Raw genomic sequence first — 23,929 nt, forward strand, 5'->3', positions numbered from 1 at the left:
ACAAGCCAGGATCTCTGCAGGGTTGACCCACTCCACCATTGCGGCCTACCATGTCCCCCTCGGTTGGCCAGTCAGTGAGCAGACACCCCCTAGTGACATGTTTCCTCCGCTGTGTGTGCTGAGGCTGAGTCCTCCAGTACGGTCCCGTGTTCCCCCCTGGGACTTGGTTGTGGTATTAGAGGCTCTCTGTAAAGCTCAATTGGTTTTGTGGTCTGGGGTCAAAACTGTTAACATTTTTTAAATATCTTAAATATCTAAAATGAGACCATTAACAGGGATTTTCCTGTGTGGGTGTGTGAATGACTCTTATTCTTAATGATAATAATCAAAGGGGAGTGCAAGCAACACACTTCTTGTTTCTTGTTCTTAAAAGCGTCTAATAATAGAGCAACAATGCAGAGATGAAAACAAAATGCTTTCGTTTAGTCTTAATGAGGACGAAAGTGAATCTAGCTTTATATTTCCCATGTAAAGCAGTGTCATCAAGAGAGTTTGTGTTGAGAGTGAGATTGGGGTCGACTGGTGCAGTCATGCAGGATGCGGGATAAACACGAGGGCTTTCTCGTGCTGCGCGTCATTGAGATCCAAATGACCCTCAAGCTTTACCACAGTCTGTGGATTTCACAGTAACCATGTCCGAAAATGATTATTGCTCTCCTGCAGATGGTGGGAATGTGGGATGAAAATGTTAAGGTCTTACGTAAAGCCAAAGTCTCTTGAAGACAAGTCATGTCACTCTGCGGCCATCTTTGAAACGGCTCTTGGGCATCCAACTGCAGCTCCTATCTCTCTGAATGGGGAAACATCAAATTCTCCAAAACGGTTCACTAAGCTTAGGAGTGAATTTCATATTTGAAATAACCAAAGAAATCTGACCCTTTCAAAACTATACGTACATGTCTTTTGTATTCTATAGTGTTTGGTTTTGGTTTTCTGGTAAGTTTTTGAACTCGGCCACATTTTAACCCCACGGGCTCATGCAGCTCGCACATGCCCCTTGATATATTTTATTTTTGCACTTAGTTTGTCCTCAAAGTGGACTATCCAGGTTTGTTGTTTCAAAGTGTGTACAAAGCATGTTGCGCACATGAAAGTTTCATCCTTGTCCAGTGTTGCGCACACGACAATTCAGATATGATTCTGCACCAGGTGTGTTTTATTCAATTTTATGAAGGTCCTGTAAATTTAATAGAGTTTCCCAATTTGTAATTCATGCGTAGCCTATAAAATAAGTTCATTGTTAGCCTACATATGCTTAGCGTTTGTGTCGAAACTGAAGTACACTTTGGGCTTAAACTGACCTTTAGGATACTTTTGGATTTAAATAGTAAAAGTAAAGGATTGATGAATTGTGAATTGTTCGTGAACGCACAATACGAGGTTCACTCCTGGCCGGTGTAGATGGGAACACGTGTCCTCTCCTGCAGAGATTGAACACACACACACACACACACACAGTGTCTCTTTTCCACTACAGAATTCTTGAAATGATATTTTGTGAGAATGATGTCACAAGCTTCCTCCTGCCCAGATAAATGACCACATTTTCCCTTTACGTGATCCAAGCATGTTTCTCGTCTCCATGGCTCTCGTCTTGTGCTTTGGTTACAGCGTGACTTGCACCAAGATCGCTGTAATTATTCTTTGGAACATTTTGCATCATATTTTGTTCTGTTGTATGTACACACACGCACACATAGATGCTTATTTTTATGCATTAAATGTACGCAGGCCACAGAAGATCATGGAGGCATTTCCTGTCTGAGCACAATATGCATTGTTTGACAGGAAACGGGGGAGACTGCGGTACTCCTCACAATAGGCCGATCTGGGTTCAGTAAACATGTTGCTGTCTCTTTAAAAATATAAAAACACATATGTCAGTGGTTTCATTTATAATCATCTTCAGATCCACAGTGGAATCTGTTTACAGTATATTTTTGATCTTTTCTATTATGTAAGAGATGAATTACTACTTTTATTAAGAGTATGATAGTAAAGACATTTAAAAAATGTAACCGGTTCCACAAAAATATGAAGCAGCACAACTGTTTTCAACCGATAGCCTAATAGTAAGAAATGTTTCTTGAGCAGCAAATCATATTAGAATGATTTCTGAAGGATCATGCTGAAAAATCAGCTTTTACCTTTTAAAATATATTCAAATAAAACGCAGTTGTTTTAAATTGTTATACAATTCCACAGTATTTACTAAATAAATGTGTGTTATTCAGCTCAGTGTTGTTTATCGATCTTTATCCGCATACTGACTGACTCTTCCTGATCAGTGTTTTTCAGAAACATTTCATGCATTCACACACCTGTGTGTACACACGCGTACACACGCATGTTTGTTTACGCATTACATGTCAATCATCAGGACAAAAGACCTGAATAGAATAGAAAAGATATAAAGTGATATATATATATTTGTTCACACATAAACCACTTAATTTTGTGGACTCTCAAGGTTTTGAAACACTTCTTTTTATTTGATATCATTATATTAATTATAATAATTCTTTAATTTTTTTGTTTTTATTTAGACATGCATTTTCTGTGTTGGTCTTGGGGGAAATCTGTGGAACAGATTTAAACAAGGTAAAATGTTTTAAATTAAACAAAGTACAAGTGTCTTATTCAGAGCAAAATTGCTGAAATGTTTCATAAGTGAAGGGTCAGACGTGTGTTCAGTTTCTGAGTCCCATCCTAAATACCATTTACTTTTTAAGAAATTTACTTTTTTTGTACAATCAAGGTTTCATATTATTATTATTATTATTATTATTATTATTATTATTATTATTATTATTTTGTTGAATAATGATATTATATTGATTATAGTATTGATTATAATATTATTACTTGGGCTTATGCATGTATTTTCTGTGTTGGTTTTGGGAGAAATGGTTTTGCAGAATGGATTTAAACAATAGTAACACGTTAAACTAAACTGAAAAGCAGTCTTGGTGGAAATCAAGCTAATCAAAATATGTAAGTGAAGGGCAGGCATGCGTTCGGTGTTGTGAAAGCTATTGCAATGGTGTTGAAATGTGCCGAGCTTTGGATGGAGGTCTGCTGATACTGGATCTGTTTTCACTCAAGATCTTACAAAATTAACCAGAACTCGAATCTAGACACATATAGGTCTTTTCTCCATGTAATACACACTCACATTAACAGGAGCTGTAATGTCAGTCTCTGTTCAGATGTTATTATTGATATGATATCCTGATGCCTTCAGCCAGCATGCACAATAACACACACACAAACACACACACACACACTGTATCAATTAAATCCATCTATCTCTGGCACATTTCTTAAAACTGGAACTAAAGTTAAAAAGGCACAGCAAGCAGGAATCCTGTCTGTCCATTAAGAAAGAAAAATGAAGTCAGGGGTAAAGCAACAAAAGCTCATTCCTTCTCGTCTTCTCAGTGTTTGGTAAAAATGCTAATATGAAAAAGAACTTAAAAATGTAAAGTCTGTGTGGTTTCAATTCTGTGTTAATAATCAGTTAGAAATTAAATTATTATTAAATTTGATTATTAATTAACACTGATAAATATTGTCATTTATATTAGACAGAAGATCATATTTATTTAGTATGCATTTTATTTGTAGATATTCATAAATTAAATGATAATATTTTTTATTTTAATTATAATTTATACATATTTAGAAATCATATTCTTTACTTAAAAGTCAAATGTGTGCATTATTATTGGCTGATGCAAACAGTAAAATTTAAAAAATATTGGCTGAATCATATATTTATTGTATTTATAGATATTTAATATACGTCTGTTTATTAATTATATTTTATTTATAGATATTTCTACATTATACATGCATTATACATGATACATAAAAATCCTGAAATTAAATGAAAGCTAATTGTACGCTTTATTTACTCAAAATCCATACAAATATTAAAATTGGCCACATATTGGCAGATAAATCAACCAGACAATTCAACTGATCTATCTGAGGCACATGTTATCCTCAAGGCATTAGATTCAGTTCAAAGTTCAAACACCTTTATATTCACTATATTGTGTCTGAATGTTTGTTGTTTATATAATCAGGTATGAAACCATGTGCTGTATATGTGCTCTTGTTCTCCACCCTGCTGACTAAACACAGCGGATTAAAGTCATCTTCTCTCTAACTAACATTGCTAAAGATTCATCCTGGACGTCCACACCTGATCTCCTCCCTATCCAAACATGTCACCTCTCCACCCTTATACAGTAAATACAATAATACCTAATAACACAGTATCACGAGTTCAACAGCATTCTGACTTATGAAAATCTCTCATTAAATACAGGGCTTTTCAGAGCGTGAGCAGAAAACAGCCCTCCAGGTGAGCGACTGAGTGCCTGTGTTCACAGGAGCAGGTATGGACACTGTTACCCAAACCTTCTCAAAGAGCTCCAGAAAACAAAACTGTGAGTCATTCAAACCCAACACCCTCTCCTCGGGCAACAGAAAAACACTTAGGGTTAAAGGAGGTGGAGAAATGATGCTAAAAGGGCAGGAATCAATACAAAACTCAATGCCATAGAAATAAAAGACAGTATTTTGAGTCACCTGCATTGATTCTGTTTTGTTTCGGCACAAAAGTGAAGGACGAGCTTCTGTTTCATGACCCAGTTTCTCGAAGCTTTGCATTTGCATTTAACAGTGTAAGTATGAATGCAGCTGATCACTGGGGGCAAGCATGGCTATTGATATTTCACACACCTGGGCTTTTTGGAGTTGAGTGAGTAAACAAATACTAAGCAAGATCTAAAACATCATACAGATCACCTAACAACAATCCTGGACACCCTAGCAACCAGAAATGAGAGCTTTCAATTACATAACAATTCACCATTGTGAACTTCCTATGTGTCTTTTCAGATTATGAATAAGTAACATTAAAATGTCATGAAAATGCTAAACAGTGATGGATTTTTACGTGACTTGCTTCTGTGCAAACACAATTTAATCCTAAAGAGAATTAGATTCTTAACTAGAATTATTAGAACTGAAATGCAAACTATTAAAACATATGCAAATATATACATATTATTTATTTACATAAACCTTAAAGAACTTCAAAATGTGAAATGTTGCCAGGGTTATTATTGTTAAACCTGAAACGATCAAAGATTGTTGTTACTTGAATTAAAACAAACTGAACTAAAACTAAAAGCGAGGCAACATTTAATGACTCAAATAAAAACTAAATTGAATGAAAACAGTATGGACATAAAAGAAAACAAACAAACATACAAATGACAAAAACACATACTAAAACTTTAACTAAAATTAAAATGTCTAAATAAAAGCTAATTAAAAAATATCATAAATACCATCATAGTATCTCAATCATATTAAAATAACACTGAAACTAACTTAACTAAATAAGGTGAAGTACTAAAATTATTAAATCTTAATAATAATGCTTAAATAACACTACAGGTTAAAAAAATAAAAAAGGTTATTGTAGTTCCCTGGAAGTGTCAAGAGTCTTGTGTTACACTATCAACTGTGTTTCTTTCACCTGAGCAGGTGACTCTGACAGGAGAATATCAAATCACATCATAGATGTTAGATATATCATCATGAAAGCAGCACTGAAAAGCATATTGTGTGAAAATTCTTTCTTTTAAACATCTCCAACATTTTACATAAGTTACGACTGCTGAGATAATGCAGCTCTACAGAGTGAGGATGTGTGTGTGTGTGTGTGTTTACTCTATAGGGGCTGTGTAGCATGTATACAGTGATATATAATCAGTCCAGAGGGTCCAGTGGTCTGTTTGTGGGAGTCTGGATATCTGTGTTCCCCGTTTCCTCTCCTCCTCCACAGAAACCTCCCTTCCATTGAGTTCTCTGACAAACGCCCGCAGGATCCTCTACAGCTGAAATGTGTTTTTGGTAAATGACAGACTGGTGTTTCTGTTTTAACAGAACTCACCGCTCAGCATTCTTCACGGTCATGGCTTTCACAAGCACAACACAAGTACTGTAAACTACTGCATTCCCATCATTGATGGAGAAATACCCAACACATCTGCCAAAACACCCAGGGGGTTGAATTTAGTACCTGAGATGTTTGAGAGACAGGAAGATAATCAATCAAAGTACCATGTCACAGAATGTTTTTGTACAGAATAGATATAATCAAATTGCTGAAATTACTGCTGCACAGCCCGCACGAGTTTCACATAACACATGAGCAAGCTACTATACTACTATATTGAATTTATTCATACATTTAATCAATATAAATATATTAAATAGCCTACATTAAATCTGTAATACTAAATGTTTGTAAATCTGATTGTATTAAAAAATTACGTATACTTCAAAGTACACTACTATACTATTCTACTTTAAATATTTTAATACATTATATAAATATGTTAAATACATTAAATATAATAATAATTATAATTACAATAATAATACAGGTGCTTTTATCGTTATTTATTAATATTCCTAATAAATACAACATTTATTTATTATTTCATTTATTTATTTATGTTGAGGTGAAATGGCCAGGACATGTTCTTGACAGCTTTATGAGTTAAACACTGTATGATTTCATTGTCTGAGGTACTTTAAAGAGCTCTGTCGGGCTTCAGCCCCGCTGTGACGTCACCCGGAGCGTATTACGTAATGCTGTGAATGATCAGAGGCAGAGCAGATGGAGTTTGGCCATCGTCAGGTACAGTACACGCTCGAGCTGCCCCTGAAGAGAGGCGTGCACACGCGTCAGCGGACTCCACTCTGCGCATCTCACACTGACTGTGTGTTTTCTCTTTTCCAAAGCATTTCCTCGTGAAGGCTGACGCTTCTTTTGCAGACTTTGGACTTTATTTGCATGACTCCCCGAGACTGACATTAGTCGAGCTGTGATATTAGTTTCCCGTTTGTCTGTCTGGAGCTGAAACATGAGCGCGAGCGGAAACGAGGTGGCGATGTTCGGGATGTGTTTAGCGGAGGATCAGATTAGAGTTCTGGAGGAGAACTTCACGAAGGTCAGCAAACATCCCGACTTCACCACACTGATGCTGATCGCTGCGGAGTGTGGGCTGAGCGAAGAGGATACAGCGGTGAGCTCCATCTATCTATCTATCTATCTATCTATCTATCTATCTATCTATCTATCTATCTATCTATCTATCTATCTATCTATCTATACAAACAAGCAAATACGATTAGTGTTGGAATCGCAAGCGCATTACTATTTTTAATGTCAAAACCTGACTGTGATATTATAGTTAATATATATATCTATATATCTATATATCTATATCTATCTATCTATCTATCTATCTATCTATCTATCTATCTATATATATATATATATATATATATATATATATATATATATATATATATATATATATATATAAACAGTTTTGATACATAATATACAATAATATAGGCTGCTTATAAATAAAATAAAAATATTTTTCAATAAGAAGAATAATGTAAATTTATTGGAAATGTAATGAAATAATGTAATATGCACCTTTCAAAAAGGACCATCAAATTGAACCTTCCCTTAATGTTTTCTCTAACTTTGACATAATAACCGAGAAAACAATCAGTTTATTAACAACATTTAATTTTCTGAGACCATTGAGAAATGATTAATGTGAACATTAGCGTACGTATTCTTGTTAGCTGGGATGCTTTATATTTATATATACTACTTTACCATGGCATTCACATCTCAGTGTAATTACAAAAGTTAAAAACTTGTCATGATGTGTGTCCAGGGTGCATTTTATTTCAGTCGACATGGTTCTTGAGCTTTTATTGCATAACAGCCTGCCTGGCTTTATTTGATCAGGGAAAGTTAATGACGACAATAAATGTTAAAGAGGTGTTTTTCATTGCTCAAAATGACTTTACTTAAACTGAGTCGCTCTGGAGGTTAAAACTCTTAATTGCACGATGATAGTTCATAGATCAACCCTTCCAGGATGGGAACATGCAACTTCTCAGTGAACACATGAATGAGATCTTTAACCAAGCCACGTTACCCTTGATGCAAGCTCCTCTCTTGCATTGTCTTCATTCCTGTTTTGCTGTCACCAGCTCAAAATAACACACTGACAGCATTAAAAGCCAAAGGCATGTGAACGGAGAGCTGACACTGACCATAAACAAAGTGTTTAGCACAATAGCCGACCCGGAGCACCTCCGGACGTGCCTTCCCTCTTACGGATATACGGTCGACGTGTTCAAACGCATTGTGTCTGATTTCTAAACACACTCTTTCAAAGGAAAAGCCCACATAGGAGTCATGATGTAATGGAGAAGTTAAGGCAGATTTATACTTCTGCCTCAGATTAGTAATGCTGTAATGCGTCTCTAATAGATACGAGGAACACTTCTAATGATGACAGTGTTAAGTTTAGAAGAATGTTACTGGAAACACATTCCATCTTGAGGCTGGTCTGTTTCTGTCACTATGATTGTGAAAAACCAAGTGCATTTATACAAAATGTGAACGCCTTTGTGATGAACCACCCTGCACAATAGAACAGGCTTAGCAATTCACCCTTTTCGGGGTGTGTGAATAGTGTACTTAAGTGTATTCACTCCTCCCCAAGTCATAGTTAATATACAATATTACAGAAGTGGGGGGTTTTGGAAAGAAAGTAATTATTTTAGTCAAACGGATGCATTAAATTAAATGAAAGTGACAGTAAAGATTGGTTCTTGTTTTGATCTTAACTTAACTTTATTTTACTAATTGTTTGAGAAAACACTTTCTTAGACTTCTTATTTTCATTTTGCATCTTAATTAAATGCATCTTGATTTAAGGAGTTAATGTTGATGTACGATTTGGAAAACCAGACAAAAATACAGAGGAAGATAACAGGATTCTGATTTCTGCTCCGACGTAAGACATTTACAAGGTCTGCCGGTTTGTGGAAGGGCGAATTAATTATTTTTAAGACCAACAATAACCCTAATATAAGATCCTTTGTGAGAAATGTGCAAAATTGTCATGAAAATCTCACTTTGAAAGCTAAGCGCAGTGCCTCATATGGCTTTATAGGCAAATATGACCCAGGGAAAAAATGAATCACCACTTTGCATTATTTTAATGCTAAGAAAACTTGAACACAGAGGGTGCGGTATGAGGAACAGGTGTACAACTCTCTCTCTCTCTCTATCTCTGTAAACCGGTCATGCCTGCTTGCTGTGTTGTAGTAAACAGACTCTGTGTGTACTGTGGGTTAGTGATGAGTGGACTACAACCGCACTGGTTTTAGTGAAGCATGTGTAGAATTTGACTCTGAGCCAAACACTACCCATGCTGCACTAAAACCTGTGAGCTGAAGATGAGCGGCGCTGCTGTGAGCACAAACACAGAAATACAGTTGACACAGTGTTTGCTGTTCTTGACATAGTGGCGTATTTTTCAGGTGAACAAACAAAATACTATCAAAAGTAGAGTGACGATGCCTCTAAATTGCCTAAAATGTCTGTGTTTTGGCTTTGTTTTCCTATTGATGGTTTCTCTACCTCATACATTATGCCATGATTGGTCAATTATGTACAATGCCTGCATGCAATTGGTCAAACTGCTTTTCAGTCGTTACCTTTAACAGGTATTAAAAAATAAGGACAACAAAGCCAAAACCAAGACATTTTATGGAGTTTAAAAATAGGGAAAAAGTGGATGTATAATCACCCTACCAAATAAAGAGATTTTATACAGAGCTATTTATACTCTCGTAGTTAGTTATGTAAAACACTGACAGTTTTGCAAGTGTGTTGCAATGCGAGTGTTAAAGATCATTGTACCTCAGAGCTGTTATGCAACTGTCTGTTTCTCTGGGATAGTTTAAGATTAGTGTGTAGAAGTGAAATATTTAGTCAGTTCTTCACCTGTGTTGAAAAAGATTTGGATAACGCATTCAAATACTCCATTTATAGATTGATGGCTTAATAAGATTGAAAAGGCTTCATGTTAACACTTCACTTGATCTGACTGAGCTTGATCTGAGCTCAATTTAGACCTGAGGACCAGAAACAATCAGATCAACAGGAAAACAATAAGCATGGAAACACTTGAATCAATTGACAATTGACAAAAAATGGTACATGTAAACACACAAATCGAAAACTTATTGCAAGCAACAGTACAATTTTCTTCAGAAGTAATAAAATCTCTGCAATTATGTGATATCTCCTGATTAACAGTCAGTCTAATATCTCTCTCTCTCTCTCTCTGTCTCTCTTTCTCTGTCTGTCTGTCTCTGTCTCTCTCTCTGTCTCTCTCTCTCTTTCCTGTAGAAATGGTTCAGGATGCGAAATGCTCAGTGGAGGAAAGCAGAAGGTCTCCCTGCTGAACTGGGATCAGTGAAGGACTGACGGAAGATGTTCTTCTTCTCTCTCTGCTCCCGTGTTTGTTCTGTAGACTATCTCGCTCTCTCTTTTCTTATTTGAGGATGCTTTCTGAAGTTTGAAGACCGATATGAGTCAAACTTTTGCTCAAAGCGCAGTGTATGTATGTCATATATTTTATTGCCATAACTGTATAATGTTCGTAAAGAAACTAAATGTAAGCATCTGTATATAAAGAATTACATCTGTATGTCAGGGTTTGATTACATGTGTTTAATGATCAGTATAGAGCTATATCATTAGGAGGATCATCATAGAGCTGAGAAACATCAGAGTTACACCTGATCTATATCTTTATTTATAAACCTTGAACTATAAATCTTTATCATCTCGATTGTTTGTGCTAGACACTGAGATTAAATTGAGAACAAATTGAGATGTCCTCTGCTTCTCGGTTTTTCTCCTACAGAAATAGACCACAGCAATCTCACAGTTGTCTCTATTAGAAGTATCTCAGTAATGTTTCTGCTCGCATAATCAATATTACAATTATCAAAAAAGTCAAAGATCTCAGTATGTATATGTTACATTTATTTTATTTAATATTACTGTTTGACGGATTGTTTCTATATTTATTTCTTCATCAAAATTATTGGAGAACCATGCCAAAGTTAACTTAAGTTAGTAATCTATGAAAGGGCAACTTCTGAGAAAAACAGCTGGTTCTGAACGCATCTGAAAACCTGGACACAAACTAAAACAGATCAAGGAGAAAAGAAAAAAACAAAAAGGTTTTAAAATGAAATCCTGATGACAAGGATGGTGAAAGAATCGACTAAACAATAGAGTCCACGTGAAAGGAGTGAGAAGCATCAGACGGACTCAAACGCTGATGGCAGTATTTGATCAAATATTTAAATCTTTAAACAAATCCAGGATGGACAGATGAGAAAACTTTTAAATGGTTGGCAGAGCACAGCTGACTGCAGTGGTAAACGAGTGTGTGTGTGTGTGTGTGTGTGTGTGTGTGTGTTTGAGCAATGGGGCTTGAAAAAACATCCCACACCCTCAATGGAAAAACAAACATTCATTTGACTGCAGCGCAGATGCTGAGCTGAACACAAACACACTACAGCAAACTTCCTGGCATATCCCGGAAGATATTAAAATATATATATCTGAAGACAGGGAGAGAGAGAGAGAGAAAGAGGTATATTAGTGTGTCTCAAAATCACAGCAGTGACTGATTAACTATTGGGGTTCTCTTCATCTACGTTATATATTTTCATTTCATTGTAATACATAGTTTTCCATCCACATCCTCCCTCAGGCCATCCAGGATGAACAGTAGATGAGTTTGTTTGTCAATAGGAACAGATTTGAAGACATTTTGCATTGCATCACTTGTGGATCCTCTGCAGTGAATGGGTGCCATCAGAATGAGTCCAAACAGCTGATAAAAACATCACAATAATCCAAAGTCTTGTTGTTTTTGGTCTTGGTTTGAGGATCTATTTGGGCTACCTTGTTGTAATTAATCTCTGCAGCACATTAAAAAGAAAAATGGTAGCACTTTATTTTACAGTCCTGTTCCCCATTTACATACTATGTACTTATTATAGTAATTACAATAACTATGTAATAACTAGGTACTAACCCTGAACCTACCCCTAAACCTAACCCTACCCCATGTAGTTACCTTGTGTTACCAGAACTTTCTTAGATAAATACACTGTAAGTACACTATAAGTACATGTAAGTACACATACTGTAAAATAAAGTGCAACCAGAAAAATAATAATAATAAAAACTTGGATTGCAAAATAGGTTCGAATCAACGCAGCAGAACCACAATTTAAGCTTGACTGTAAGTTGGAATAGCTCCGCCGTTTGATGTCTGATGTCATTTACACATGAATCTTTCACATCTAAATCCGTCTGACGTGGTTCTGACTCAGAGTTTGAGTTTATACAGTGAGAGGAACTAGATCTGTTTACTGAATCTGAATGGCTTTGTGTGTTACCACAACAACTCGACAGACACAAGTAGAATCTGTCACCCATGGGTCAGAGAGAGAGAGAGTTAGAGGAGGATCATGGGAACAGGAAAGACTCTGAGAGCACAGCAGGAAAAAGATGATCTGATCTGAGGTCAAACTGGCTTCTGTTGTGACATGAGCAAGTGGACAGGGTCCGAACACATGCGAAAATGTGACAGTTTTTGAGTTACTGACAACTCATTTGCAATTAAAGAATCAAAGCATCCCTGGTTACTTTTTTAAAATTGGTTGTTTATTGTTTTTTTTTTTTGTTACTGGAAATACAATATGCAATTGAACTACTGAAATACCTTAAGTGAAATCTAATTGAATGTGTAGAATGAAAGTACAGGCAAGAGAACTTGCACAGATGTTCATACAGATGCTGATAACCACAGATTCCCTTGCAGCGTTTTCTCAGTAAAGGCAGCGTCTAGACCAAGAGAATCTGGAAACACTATAGGCGTAAAACACTGTTTGAGTCCTGTTTGAGGAGCCAGGCAGGTTTGGCAGCAGGCTAAGAATAATGTGGTCCTTAAATTTCATTCAAAAGTAGTCCCCAGTCAAAATCTGAGACCGTGTTTAGAAAACCAGAGCGAAAGCAATGAGAGTTCAACCGAGCAACAACAAGCTCCTAAGAGGAAAAGGAAGGTGGTGAGAAAGTGCCAAAATACAATAACTGCACACTGTGACTGCTTTGTGGTCTGGCTTGTTTTCTCGGGCCTGCCATGTTGGTTCTCTTTTTGGGATGTAATCTTTAGAGAGGGCTTTAGGAGTGGATAAATCTTAGATCCAAGCACTCGCCGTGGCATTTCTTGCTCAAGAGAAGCCAAAGACGGCTGAATCAATCCACACTTGGGAGTCCAAACAGATTTCATGTCTGTAGGCCTACCAACTAAAACAACTGAAAGGGTGACCGACAGCTATGTGTGGGTGTATATATATGGGCCTTTTCTGATTTTTCGATCTAATATTGTGAAATGGGTTTGCACACTATACTTATGAACGCAAAAAGAGACGACAGAAAACAGCAGCTCTCGTTTCTACTCCAATACCTGCAAAACTATGCCGAACACTGTGGGTTTGTGTTAGAATCTGGAATGGTAGGAGAACATTGTGCTGTTTACTTTTTCCCCAAAGTAAATGTACTGTTTACTGTAAAATTTAATGTTTAACAATTATGACAGTAGGCATAGAGAAGGCTATATTTAAACGCATTTGACCACATGAGCATCTACACTACGTAAACCATCCGGCTGGAGGTATTTTCGACAACCTCTAAAACTGGTCAAAAAGTGGACTAGCTCAAATCGTTTCAGACTCCGTTTACACCTGTACTCTGCACTGACCACTTGTGATCAGATCAACATCATAAACGCTTCTTAATACCAGGTGTAAACAGGGCTTGAAATACTTGATTCTGGTTGGTCTATCTGCATAGTTTACTGTAATTCTTGTGAACAATATGTCATTTTAATGTTTAATACACTAGGGCTTATCACACTCAGCTGAACTAGTTGACCCTGGGTCATTCTAAAACCTGTTTAAAAAAAGTAATCTTGGGGTTAACATTCTTATCTGCATATTTATGGTGTCAGTGTTATTGATTGGACGAACACAGCATGTGACCTGCTGAAAAAAAACAGCATATGCTGGTTAGGTATGTTTTGACACTGGTATGCTGGTTTGAGCTGGTCCTTTGCTGGTTTTTGCTGGTCCTTTGCTGGTTTGAGCTGGTGCTCTGCTGGTTTTTGCTGGTCCTTTGTTGGTTTATGTTGGTCCTTTGCTGGTTTTTGCTGGTCCTTTGCTGGTTTGAGCTGGTCCTTTGGTTTATGTTGGTCCTTTGCTGGTCCTTTGCTTGTTTGAGCTAGTCCTTTGCTGATTTGAGCTGGTCCTTTGTTGGTTTGAGCTGGTCCTTTGTTGGTTTGAGCTGGTCCTTTGTTGGTTTGAGCTGGTCCTTTGCTGGTTTATGTTGGTCCTTTGCTGGTTTTTGCTGGTCCTTTACTGGTTTGAGCTGGTCCTTTGCTGGTTTGAGCTGGTCCTTTGTTGGTTTGAGCTAGTCCTTTGCTGATTTGAGCTGGTCCTTTGTTGGTTTGAGCTGGTCCTTTGTTGGTTTGAGCTGGTCCTTTGTTGGTTTGAGCTGGTCCTTTACTGGTTTGAGCTGGTCCTTTGCTGGTTTTAGCTGGTCCTTTGCTGGTTTTTGCTGGTCATTTGCTGGTTTTTGCTGGTCATTTGCTGCTCCTTTGCGAACACATGACAAGCATAAACCAGCAAAGGACCAGCACAGATCAGCATAAACCAGCATCCCAGCATCAAAACATACCTAACCAGCATATGCTGTTTTTTTCAGCAGAGTGTGTAGCCTATTGCTCATTCTCATATTATAAACTGCAGACTCCTATTAAGTTTTTCTCTTTTTGGACTATAAAGGTACGAATAAAACCATCTCTTCTTTACTCCATATGATGCATATTCCATCACCATTGGACATTTTTCCCCTCAAAAGCAGAAACGATACAGTTTATACAACACGCGTCTTTCCCTGATGTGCCAAAGCACATTAATAAGAAGCACTTGTCGGTTGCTAAGCATCTAGCAGTAACATTCTAACACCATGTCATTTCATGCTGTAGTTTGGCACTTCAGTTAAGGGTTAACACAGGAAATGTGGCACTAATCCTGCTTTCTTAAAAAACATTGCTAAATCAGCCACTAAATTATACTGTAAATGTGAAATGATCCTTTACCCTGAGTTAAAGCTGCAGTAGGTAACTTTTGTAAATATATATTTTTTACATATTTGTTAAACCTGTCATTATGTCCTGACAGTAGAATATGAGACAGATAATCTGTGAAAAAAATCAAGCTCCTCTGGCTCCTCCCAGTGGTCCTATTGCCATTTGCAGAAATACATCGCTCCCGATAAGAAATCAACCAATCAGAGCTGCGGTCCGTAACTTTGTTTGTGTTAAAAATATAGAAAAATGTATATTATAATAAGCGAGTACACCATGAATCCATTTTCCAAACCGTGTTTTTGGCTTGTCCTGAATCACTAGGGTGCACCTATAATACGTGTTTATATTCTGAATTTTTTAGATTGCTTCGGGGGTACCGCGGCGGAGTAACCCAGTACCTTTGAGATTCTTCATAGACATAAACAGAGAGAAGTAGCTCCGGCTATGATGTTCTTCTGCAAAACGCAAGCATTTCTGTTTATTAACCGCTAGAGCGTCAAAAGTTCCCTACCGCAGCTTTAAAAGTGGGGATTGGAATATGTAAACTCAGTGTGAAAAGCCCATCTGTCTCTTACAGTTTAGATTGGACTCTCTGGTCATCAATGGTTTTAGAAGTGTCTGTTCTTCATCAGTTTGGGCAGTGAGAGCAGCTTGAGTCTGGGTGTCATCTTTGCTGTTTGAGCTGGATATGAGATGAATGTCACAAACACACAAAGCCAATGTGAATGGTGCTTGGATATGTAAAACTCATCGTCACCATGAATTAAGCAACAGAACTTTAGCATTCTCAGTCCAAGGCATTTAGTCTGCTCACAAACTTCTTCAAAGTTTATTATTAGATTCACACATTATATAGTTGCATTGCAAGGCGTGGTGTTTTAGTTTATCCATTGAGATATAGATTACATATGTGTGGTACCCAAGCCAAGAAATATACGCTATATAAAATGGAGTATGGCCAAGAAGTTCTGGACATATTAGGAGCACACTTGGCCAAGGATACCTCAACTCTGAGCAGAAGGACAGACCGAAGTCAATAACCTTTCGGGCCTAGAGGTTTAAAAGCAATGTTGCTCCTGTACGTTCGGACCTGTGTGTTTGCTGGTGAAGTTGATGTTTGGTTTTGGGGTTGGCGATGCAGCTGAAGGATTCGAGGTGAGACGACCACGTTCTTACACTGGGAATCACGTGCTGGTCAAGCTCACACAAAAATGAGTGTGGGTAACTACAGAAAAACATTAATACTTTTATTCAGCAAGGATGCATTCAAATTGATCAAAAGGGACAGGGAATGCATCAATTGTTTACCAAATAAATGCTGTACTTTTCAACTTTCTATTCATCAAAAATTCTTTTGAAATGACAATTTCCACAGAAATTATGAAGAGGCACAATTGTTTTCAAACATTTATAATAATAAAAAATAAAATGTTTCTTGAGCAGCAAATCAGCATATTAGAAAGATTTCAGAAGAATCAAGAGTACACAGTGCTACTGCAAAAACAGATGTTGAATTTTGGCTTCCCCCTCAGCAGGAGCTCATTTTAGTTCTGGAAAGATCTCATGAATCTTCCTTCCAGGTACTCATTTGACCTCTTCCTTCACTTCCTGGGCACTTCTTCCTCGGGTTTTGGAAGTCGCTAGACAGACAAAGTTCTCATACAGCACTGCACGAGAGGAAGGGTGGGAGATCTTCATCGTTCTCCTCTCCTCCTCTTCCTCTTTCCTGCAGGAAGATTGCAGAGGGAACGTTTGACATTGCAGAGAAAATCCGCCTTTTCAAATAAGACAATAGGACGAGTGTTACAGGGTGCTCGTTAGGAACAAGTGAAACTAGGATTTGGAGTGTGTATATGATAATCACATCCATATTTCTCAGCATGGACTTTTATAAGAGTGATTTTAATGCTCTCTGGTGAAGAGCAGGGCTGGAAACACTCTTGCCAGCTGGACTCAGAGATCCAAATTCATTTTATCCACTATCTCATAAAATCTCCTTGGCATCAGACTTAAAACTCCTTAAGTGTCACTGGCCCACCGGTGGGCCCAAAGCCATTGCATATTTAAAACCGTAATATTCTATACTAAACCTAAACTAATCTTGACAAACTATATATCATTGGAGACCTTAGAGGTTGTATTTTTTATATTTGACCACTGTTTTATATTTAAAATTATGTAGTGACAGTAATTCATTAATTTGTGACAAGAAAATTTAGCAAAAAAAAAAAAGTAGTTGCCTTTTGTTACAAAAAGCTGATACATACATATACAATCACGAAAGTATATATTTCTTATATTTTTTTGGCTGCCAATAATTCAGACAAAACATCTTTTCTAGTTTTTATAAAAAAAATTGAGAATGAATTGAATATGTATATTTGTATATCTATGATTGATGTTGCAAGTATTCAGTAAAAAATTTAATGAATGTCAATTTCATGTATGATCATACATGAAATAAACTTTTTTGTGAAGTTTCTGTAACAACACTCTAGTAGCTATGTTTGATTAAAAAATCATTTACAACCTATCTAGAATGTTTTATTGCTGTTTGAATAAAAAAAAATCAAATCAGTCGTCCATTACAATTCATACAAGGAGCATGACTAGTACCTAGTGGACATTGTTGGTATAGCAACTAAAAATAACACAGAAACCTCATTTTTTTGTGATATCAATGTCAAATTTGGAACACAACTTCTTTAGATTTCAGGCTTTTCATTTGACATGAAATTAAATTCAACACATACTTTTTTTTATTTTTTATAAAATATAAATAAATATTAAATTATTATTTTTTTATTACAACAAACTTAAACACCTATAACTTTTTTATTTTACATTTTATTCAACTTTATTCAACCACATGTACAAGAAACTTCCAAGTGTGTTTTTAAAAACGAGCCCAAAATTAGGTTCATATTCCAAACCGTTCCAGAATTACATTAATTTGAATCTGGACATGCCCTTTTCAGCTCTACCCCCAAAAAGGGGGGGTGACACTTAAGGGGTTAAGCTGCTAATTCAAAGGACTCAGGCATATGACACGTGTACTTGCATTTCCCAAAGCATCCGGAAATGAACAGCAAGAATCATGGATTGCTTTCTCATTTCCATTAAAAGGTGTGAGGCAAACTAGGAGTCGTCACATGCTTAATTCTGAATGCTGACCACAGCTCATTCATTATTAACCTAAACGTTCCATCCATATAAGTTGAAACAGCTAAACCTGAGCCTCATATACAGTACCATTAAAAAATGTGGGGTTGGTAAAATGTTTTATGTATTTTTTTTTTAAATAAGGTCCTTATGTTTACCAAAGTTGCATTTATTTGATCAACATTTTTTTGTAAAAAAAAAAAAAATGTAATGAGAAATCTTATTACAATTTAAAAGAAAAGTTTCTGTTTTAATCAGGTGCCGCATTAAGGCGGGGCTTACCAGGGCTAATTTGCATAGCATCAACATGCCCTGCCCCTTCAAGGATTTCTGTTTTTTTTTTTTTTTTTTAAGTGAGCTCTGTGTCACTTTTGAAAAGGAAACAAAAAAAAAAAGAAAAGAAAAGAACTTTAAACCTAAAAAAATATTAATAAGGTTTACGTGTGTATATTTTAATGTCTAAATGTATAAACAATTAAACTTAATCGGGGGAGGAGTCAATAAGGCTGTACTCAAGTGCAGTGAACATAGAGCTCTATTTAACAGCATACATGAGACTGCATCGCAGAAGATAACAACAGAAGCATAGTCCTCTTGTAATTTGCAATTGGTGAGAAGCTGCTTTGGAGTTTTAAAACTCCTGCAAACTCATGCTATATAATGTCATATAATATAGGTTTGAAAATCAATTATTTAACATTGTTCGTCTTGTGGTGATAAAAAGAGAAAAGATTATTTTCGTATAACTTTGACCATTGCCCAATAATGTCCATTAATGTGTTGTTCCGAATTCTGCACCCCTGCCAGATTAGCAGAAGGTATGGGGAGGGGTTAGTATTAGGGGAGGGTTTAGGATTAGAGTTGGAGTTAGGATAAGTAAATAATTCAAGCTCTTTCAGGAATAGAAAAATAAATAAATAAAAAATCATATTATTCAATAAAAATAACGAGACCATCTAGGCTTTGTTCTAAAAGCAGACTTTTCCCGAGTCCATTCCCAAAGGAATCCTGGGAAACTAAATGTCACAACAGAGACCGCCTGTTGCTAAGGAAGCTATTACTGTGGCAATCAAAGTCACATGGTCCTGCTCTGTCTTCTAAGAAGAGCTGAAATTAGTCTGAAATACCATGACATCATAAACACAACTGAAAATAGGATTCCAGCAATTCTAAACATGATGTCACTGATGCTAAAAAATAACATCAGGGGGTTTTTGTTACAAAAATGACAAACGCAATTCATCATTTCAATTCATATTTAATGGTTATCAAAAGACAACTACCAATTTGCTCAAATCTTCACTCGATTTCTGGCAACAAAAAGCCATTTAAAGACAGAAAGATCAAAAGTTATAAAAATAACAGTCATCTGGATTACAGACTATTCTTACTGACAAGTCAGCAAGTTACATCATAAACCAATCATAAAGTCTGTATCAGTTAACTCATAAACAAACATCCCATAATCCACAATTACAACAGCAGCAGCAATACACTGAAAAACATATCTGGCATCTTTTTCAAAATGCTCGGTTTTCTTTCTCAGTTATAGCAATCATAATGTTTCAGTATCATTAAGACTATTTCAGCTAGTCTCTCTTCTACTACAAGAACAGGCTGATTTGTTGTCATTTGGTTTGAAGACTCTTTGGTGACTGTAAAGCCATACACAACTGGGACCAAAGGAAACTATTTTAAGAAATGTAGTCGGTGTTCAATCATCTGACATCATCTCTATGATGAGGTCACGGGCATCTTGCACACCGGCGCTGGCCCCAGACTTTCCCTTCTTCATCTGAGTACCGATCACACTGAGCCGGTGCCCGTCGCCAACATTACCCAAATCCAGTGCCTCGTAAAGCTCAGTGATCCCGCGGGCCCCGGGGACATCCTGCGTGAGAGAGAGCGAAGCATGTGTAAGATCCTGACACAGGACCGTGTTTCTAATAACAGAAAAACATGCACTAATTAATTAGTCCAAAAAGAACAGGAATAGGGGTGTGCCACATGTATTGATGCACAGGCCTTGATACTCACATTTTTGCATCATGTAGCCTATTAAAGTGACCCCAAAATTCAATATATGGGGGTGAAAAGGCCAATTTATAAGCTTTCTTCTAGATCCCATATTTAACTTTGGAGGAAGCATTATTAGGAATAAAGGACTCCTAGCCAGAAGCCATGTTTTCAAGTTAAAAAGGTTTTGATGGATTTTTTTTTTTACAAACTTAATTTTTACTTCACAAAACATTAATTTATTAACTGGAATTGTGATGTTTTCATCAGCTGTTTGGACTCATTCTGATGGCACCCATTCACTGCAGAGCATCCATTGATGAGTGATGTGATGTAATGCTACATTTCTCCAAATCTGTTCTGATGAAGAAACAAACTGATCTGCATCTCGGATGGCATGAAGGTGAATAAACTTTCAGCAAATGTTCATTTTTGGGTAACCTATTCATTTAAGTATTAAAATATCTCCGGTTGATTTCTGTAATTGCTGTGAACTCATCACTGCACAGAATGTCAACTACAGGCCAAAATCAGATCACAAAAACACACTCAGCAAAAGGTCGAACTATAATTATGGACAAAACGCCAGAAAATATATATTTTTTTGTCAATATTACACACCCCTAAGCAGGAACTTGTATTCATGGGCCATTTTGATTTTCACAATGACTCTAAGGCCCGTCTGTCACACCAGATGTGTTTGCGAGAACATCCGGTGCGTCAGCACCTTAACCTCAAGTCTGAGCGTCCAGATGGTCCTGACACACACTCCATCAGACGGCTCGTGCTGAGAGAGGATTACAGAGCGCATGCAGCAGACGCTCTCACCTGCTTGTTGGCGAGCAGCACTAGAGGCAGGCAGGAGTCGGCCGACAGGAGCTGGTCCAGGAGACGTTTAGCCAGAGGGAATCGCTCGGGGTCAGACGAGTCCACCACGAACACCAACACACGCGCTTTACACAAATACATCCGCCAGTAATCACGCAGCTTCTCCGTACCTCCAACTGCATGACAGATTTTTACAAATACTTTTAAATATACAAGATGCAAAAATAAAACCTAATTTTAAATATTTTTAAATTATTAAATGAATATTTTTTTGATGTTACTAACATATTTTCCAAGGCGACTTGCATGCATTTATTTAATGAATGCATGCATTCCCTTTGGATTCAGACCTACTGCATGAGTTTGGTGTAGCAAGCAGCATGCTGCTTTTTTATTTACAGTAATCACAATGTGTGTGTAAAGGAGCTGTATTTACTCTCTAAGAACTCGATCTGAAGCTCTTCCTTGTTGATGGAGATGGCGTTGAAGCCCTGAGTGGGACACACGTCTTGTTCCAAGCTGCCAGTGGCAAAACAGTGCAGTAAACTAGTCTTTCCTGCCCCGTCCAGACCCAGTACCAGCACCTGAGTACCTGCTGTCCTGGGCTGAGAACACAGAGAACAAACATGACATTACTTTACTGAAATCAGAGCATGACCAGAGAGTACAGCTGCTTCATATCTCACACTGACACACAGGAAGAGACAGATTTTACTACAGGAGGTCCATACAATAAACCAAAAGCAGTTCATTTGATCAATGCACCGTGTTCATAAATGCAAATGAAAATTTATTTTGATTGAATTTTTTAAATAACTCCCATGTAACATTTTAAAATTACTTTCGTAAAATTACTTTTCAAAATTTTAATTTCGTAATATTAACTTTCAAGTTGCATTATTTATAGCTTGAAAGATATGTAGTGTATTTATATTTATACTGTATTTACTTTAAGCTTTTGTTAAGCAAGATAAATTATACTGTTAATAAATATTAACATTTAAAAACGATATTAATCAAATTTAATATAATAATATTATATGTGGCCATTTGCATTAGATCCTATTCAAGCATTATGTGAATTATTCCTTTTTTAATAAGAATTCATGTTGCATGATATTTTACCTATTTTGCATCTAGCATTCTAAATTATAATGTTATTTCCATGTACTTAAAGTATCTTTTTAAGCATTTCATATTCTGATCATGTTTATCAATGATTACAATTTAGGGAAATATTAAAGTTGCATGACATTTTTTATTATTTACATCAGGTTTAAGCATTAGCATTATATTAGACGAATTGCTATGAGGATACGCTACAGACTGCACGATTTATTAAGAACCTGTTTAGCATTAAATATTATAATAATATTTATTGATGACAGGTGAAATCATCTGTTTTCACTGGACTGTTTTTTTTTTTCTTCTCACTTCTGCAGAACGTTCTGCTTTGAGGCCTCGCGTGCAACCAAAACACTGAGATGATAAAGCCGGATAAAACCTACAAACCTCTGATATTACTGGCTTTTTTAGTGCAGTGTCGGTCTTGGTTACTTTATGCACGTGCTCTCCTCTGCTCCCGTCCCCGTTCAGACCTTCTTTCTCTGTTTTCTCAGGTTCAAGTGTTTTCCTCCTCAGGTAACACACAGCGCACGCGACGCCTCCCGTGAGCGCGAGCGCGGCGCCCACCAGCCCGATCTCGCGCGCACCGGGCATGTTTACGCTAAATTCCTGCCTCCAAATCAAATCAGGTTAAAGTGTAAACAAATGCGACACTTTTTTTTCACATGCACCCGGACGTGATGCGCCGCATACGGGCCTCGGCGCGGATCACCAAGTGGATTAGAATCTCCAGAGGTCGATATTTCCGGTGAGTGGAAAATATAATTATTTCTGCAGAATTCTAAAAGCACTTAATTAAGTTTTTCGTCTTCCCCACGAAAACGGAGGTGTAACCCGAGCTTTTTAGTTTTCTGGAGATCAACAACAAAAGCGGCGGTCTCGTGAGATGGGAATAATCACAGCAGACCGCGGGATATTCTGGTCTTTAGTAATAATCACTCCCGAAAGGGGTCGAAGCTCTAATCATCTACTAACCTACTACTAGCCTACCGTTGAGAGTCACTCGGCAGTGAACATGTTTGATTCAAGTAATGCACAACATCACATGTCCAGCAGAGGGCGCTCGAACACACGGTGAGTCAATGAACGCGCAGCGGCAGCGCCACCTGCTGGAGGAGTAGATTACTTGCAAACACAATCAGCTGTTCTACACAGACAACAATGTGGAAACTGTTCAAGTTCATGTATGATTTTTGCATAGATATAATGTAAACCTACTAAAATAATACCTACATTTGAAGTATTACTGTATGGGAAAAACAGGCTACAATGGCGATAATACTGACACACACACATATACATATATTGAAATGTCCAACTTTTCTTTATTTTATCCACCAGGACTTAAAAATACAAAGACATAAAGCAAGTTGAACTGACTGTGGATTCTCCAAGTAATACATCTGTTTTAGCAGTAGTTTTCTCAAATATTGTTTAAAAATGCAAATTGGGCTTTATCTAATAAAATATGCACACATTTTCAGAAATCAGAACGGACATCTGAACATTGGATAATACCAGGCTCAAAATTCTCATTTTAAAGATTTTAATGGAGGGAATTTTGAATTTCTCTTTTCATCATTTCAAATCTGAGAGAAGGGAATACAATCTTATATAAATCCAGCAAATGATATATGAACAAACCC

At 36.9% G+C, this 23,929-nt stretch overlaps 2 protein-coding genes across 2 annotated transcripts; one reads left to right on the top strand and one right to left on the bottom strand.

The window, feature by feature from the left end:
• Positions 1 to 6,691: 6,691 nt before the first annotated feature.
• On the top strand, positions 6,692 to 10,811 carry LOC128027717 (homeodomain-only protein). Its single transcript, XM_052615539.1, has 2 exons — positions 6,692 to 7,115; positions 10,325 to 10,811. Exons 1-2 carry the CDS (start codon positions 6,954 to 6,956, stop codon positions 10,400 to 10,402), a joined length of 240 nt encoding a protein of 79 aa, XP_052471499.1. The 5' UTR covers positions 6,692 to 6,953; the 3' UTR covers positions 10,403 to 10,811.
• Positions 10,812 to 19,556: 8,745 nt separating this feature from the next.
• On the bottom strand, positions 19,557 to 23,315 carry LOC128027722 (ADP-ribosylation factor-like protein 9). The gene is made up of 4 exons (XM_052615546.1): positions 22,671 to 23,315; positions 21,595 to 21,763; positions 21,159 to 21,334; positions 19,557 to 20,205 (listed from the first exon to the last, which is right to left on the bottom strand). The coding sequence occupies exons 1-4, from the start codon at positions 22,875 to 22,877 to the stop codon at positions 20,029 to 20,031; spliced, it is 729 nt and encodes a 242-aa protein (XP_052471506.1). The 5' UTR covers positions 22,878 to 23,315; the 3' UTR covers positions 19,557 to 20,028.
• Between the last annotated feature and the right edge of the window lie 614 nt (positions 23,316 to 23,929).

This window comes from Carassius gibelio, chromosome A14 (genome assembly GCF_023724105.1).
Source record: "Carassius gibelio isolate Cgi1373 ecotype wild population from Czech Republic chromosome A14, carGib1.2-hapl.c, whole genome shotgun sequence".
NCBI lineage: Eukaryota > Metazoa > Chordata > Actinopteri > Cypriniformes > Cyprinidae > Carassius > Carassius gibelio.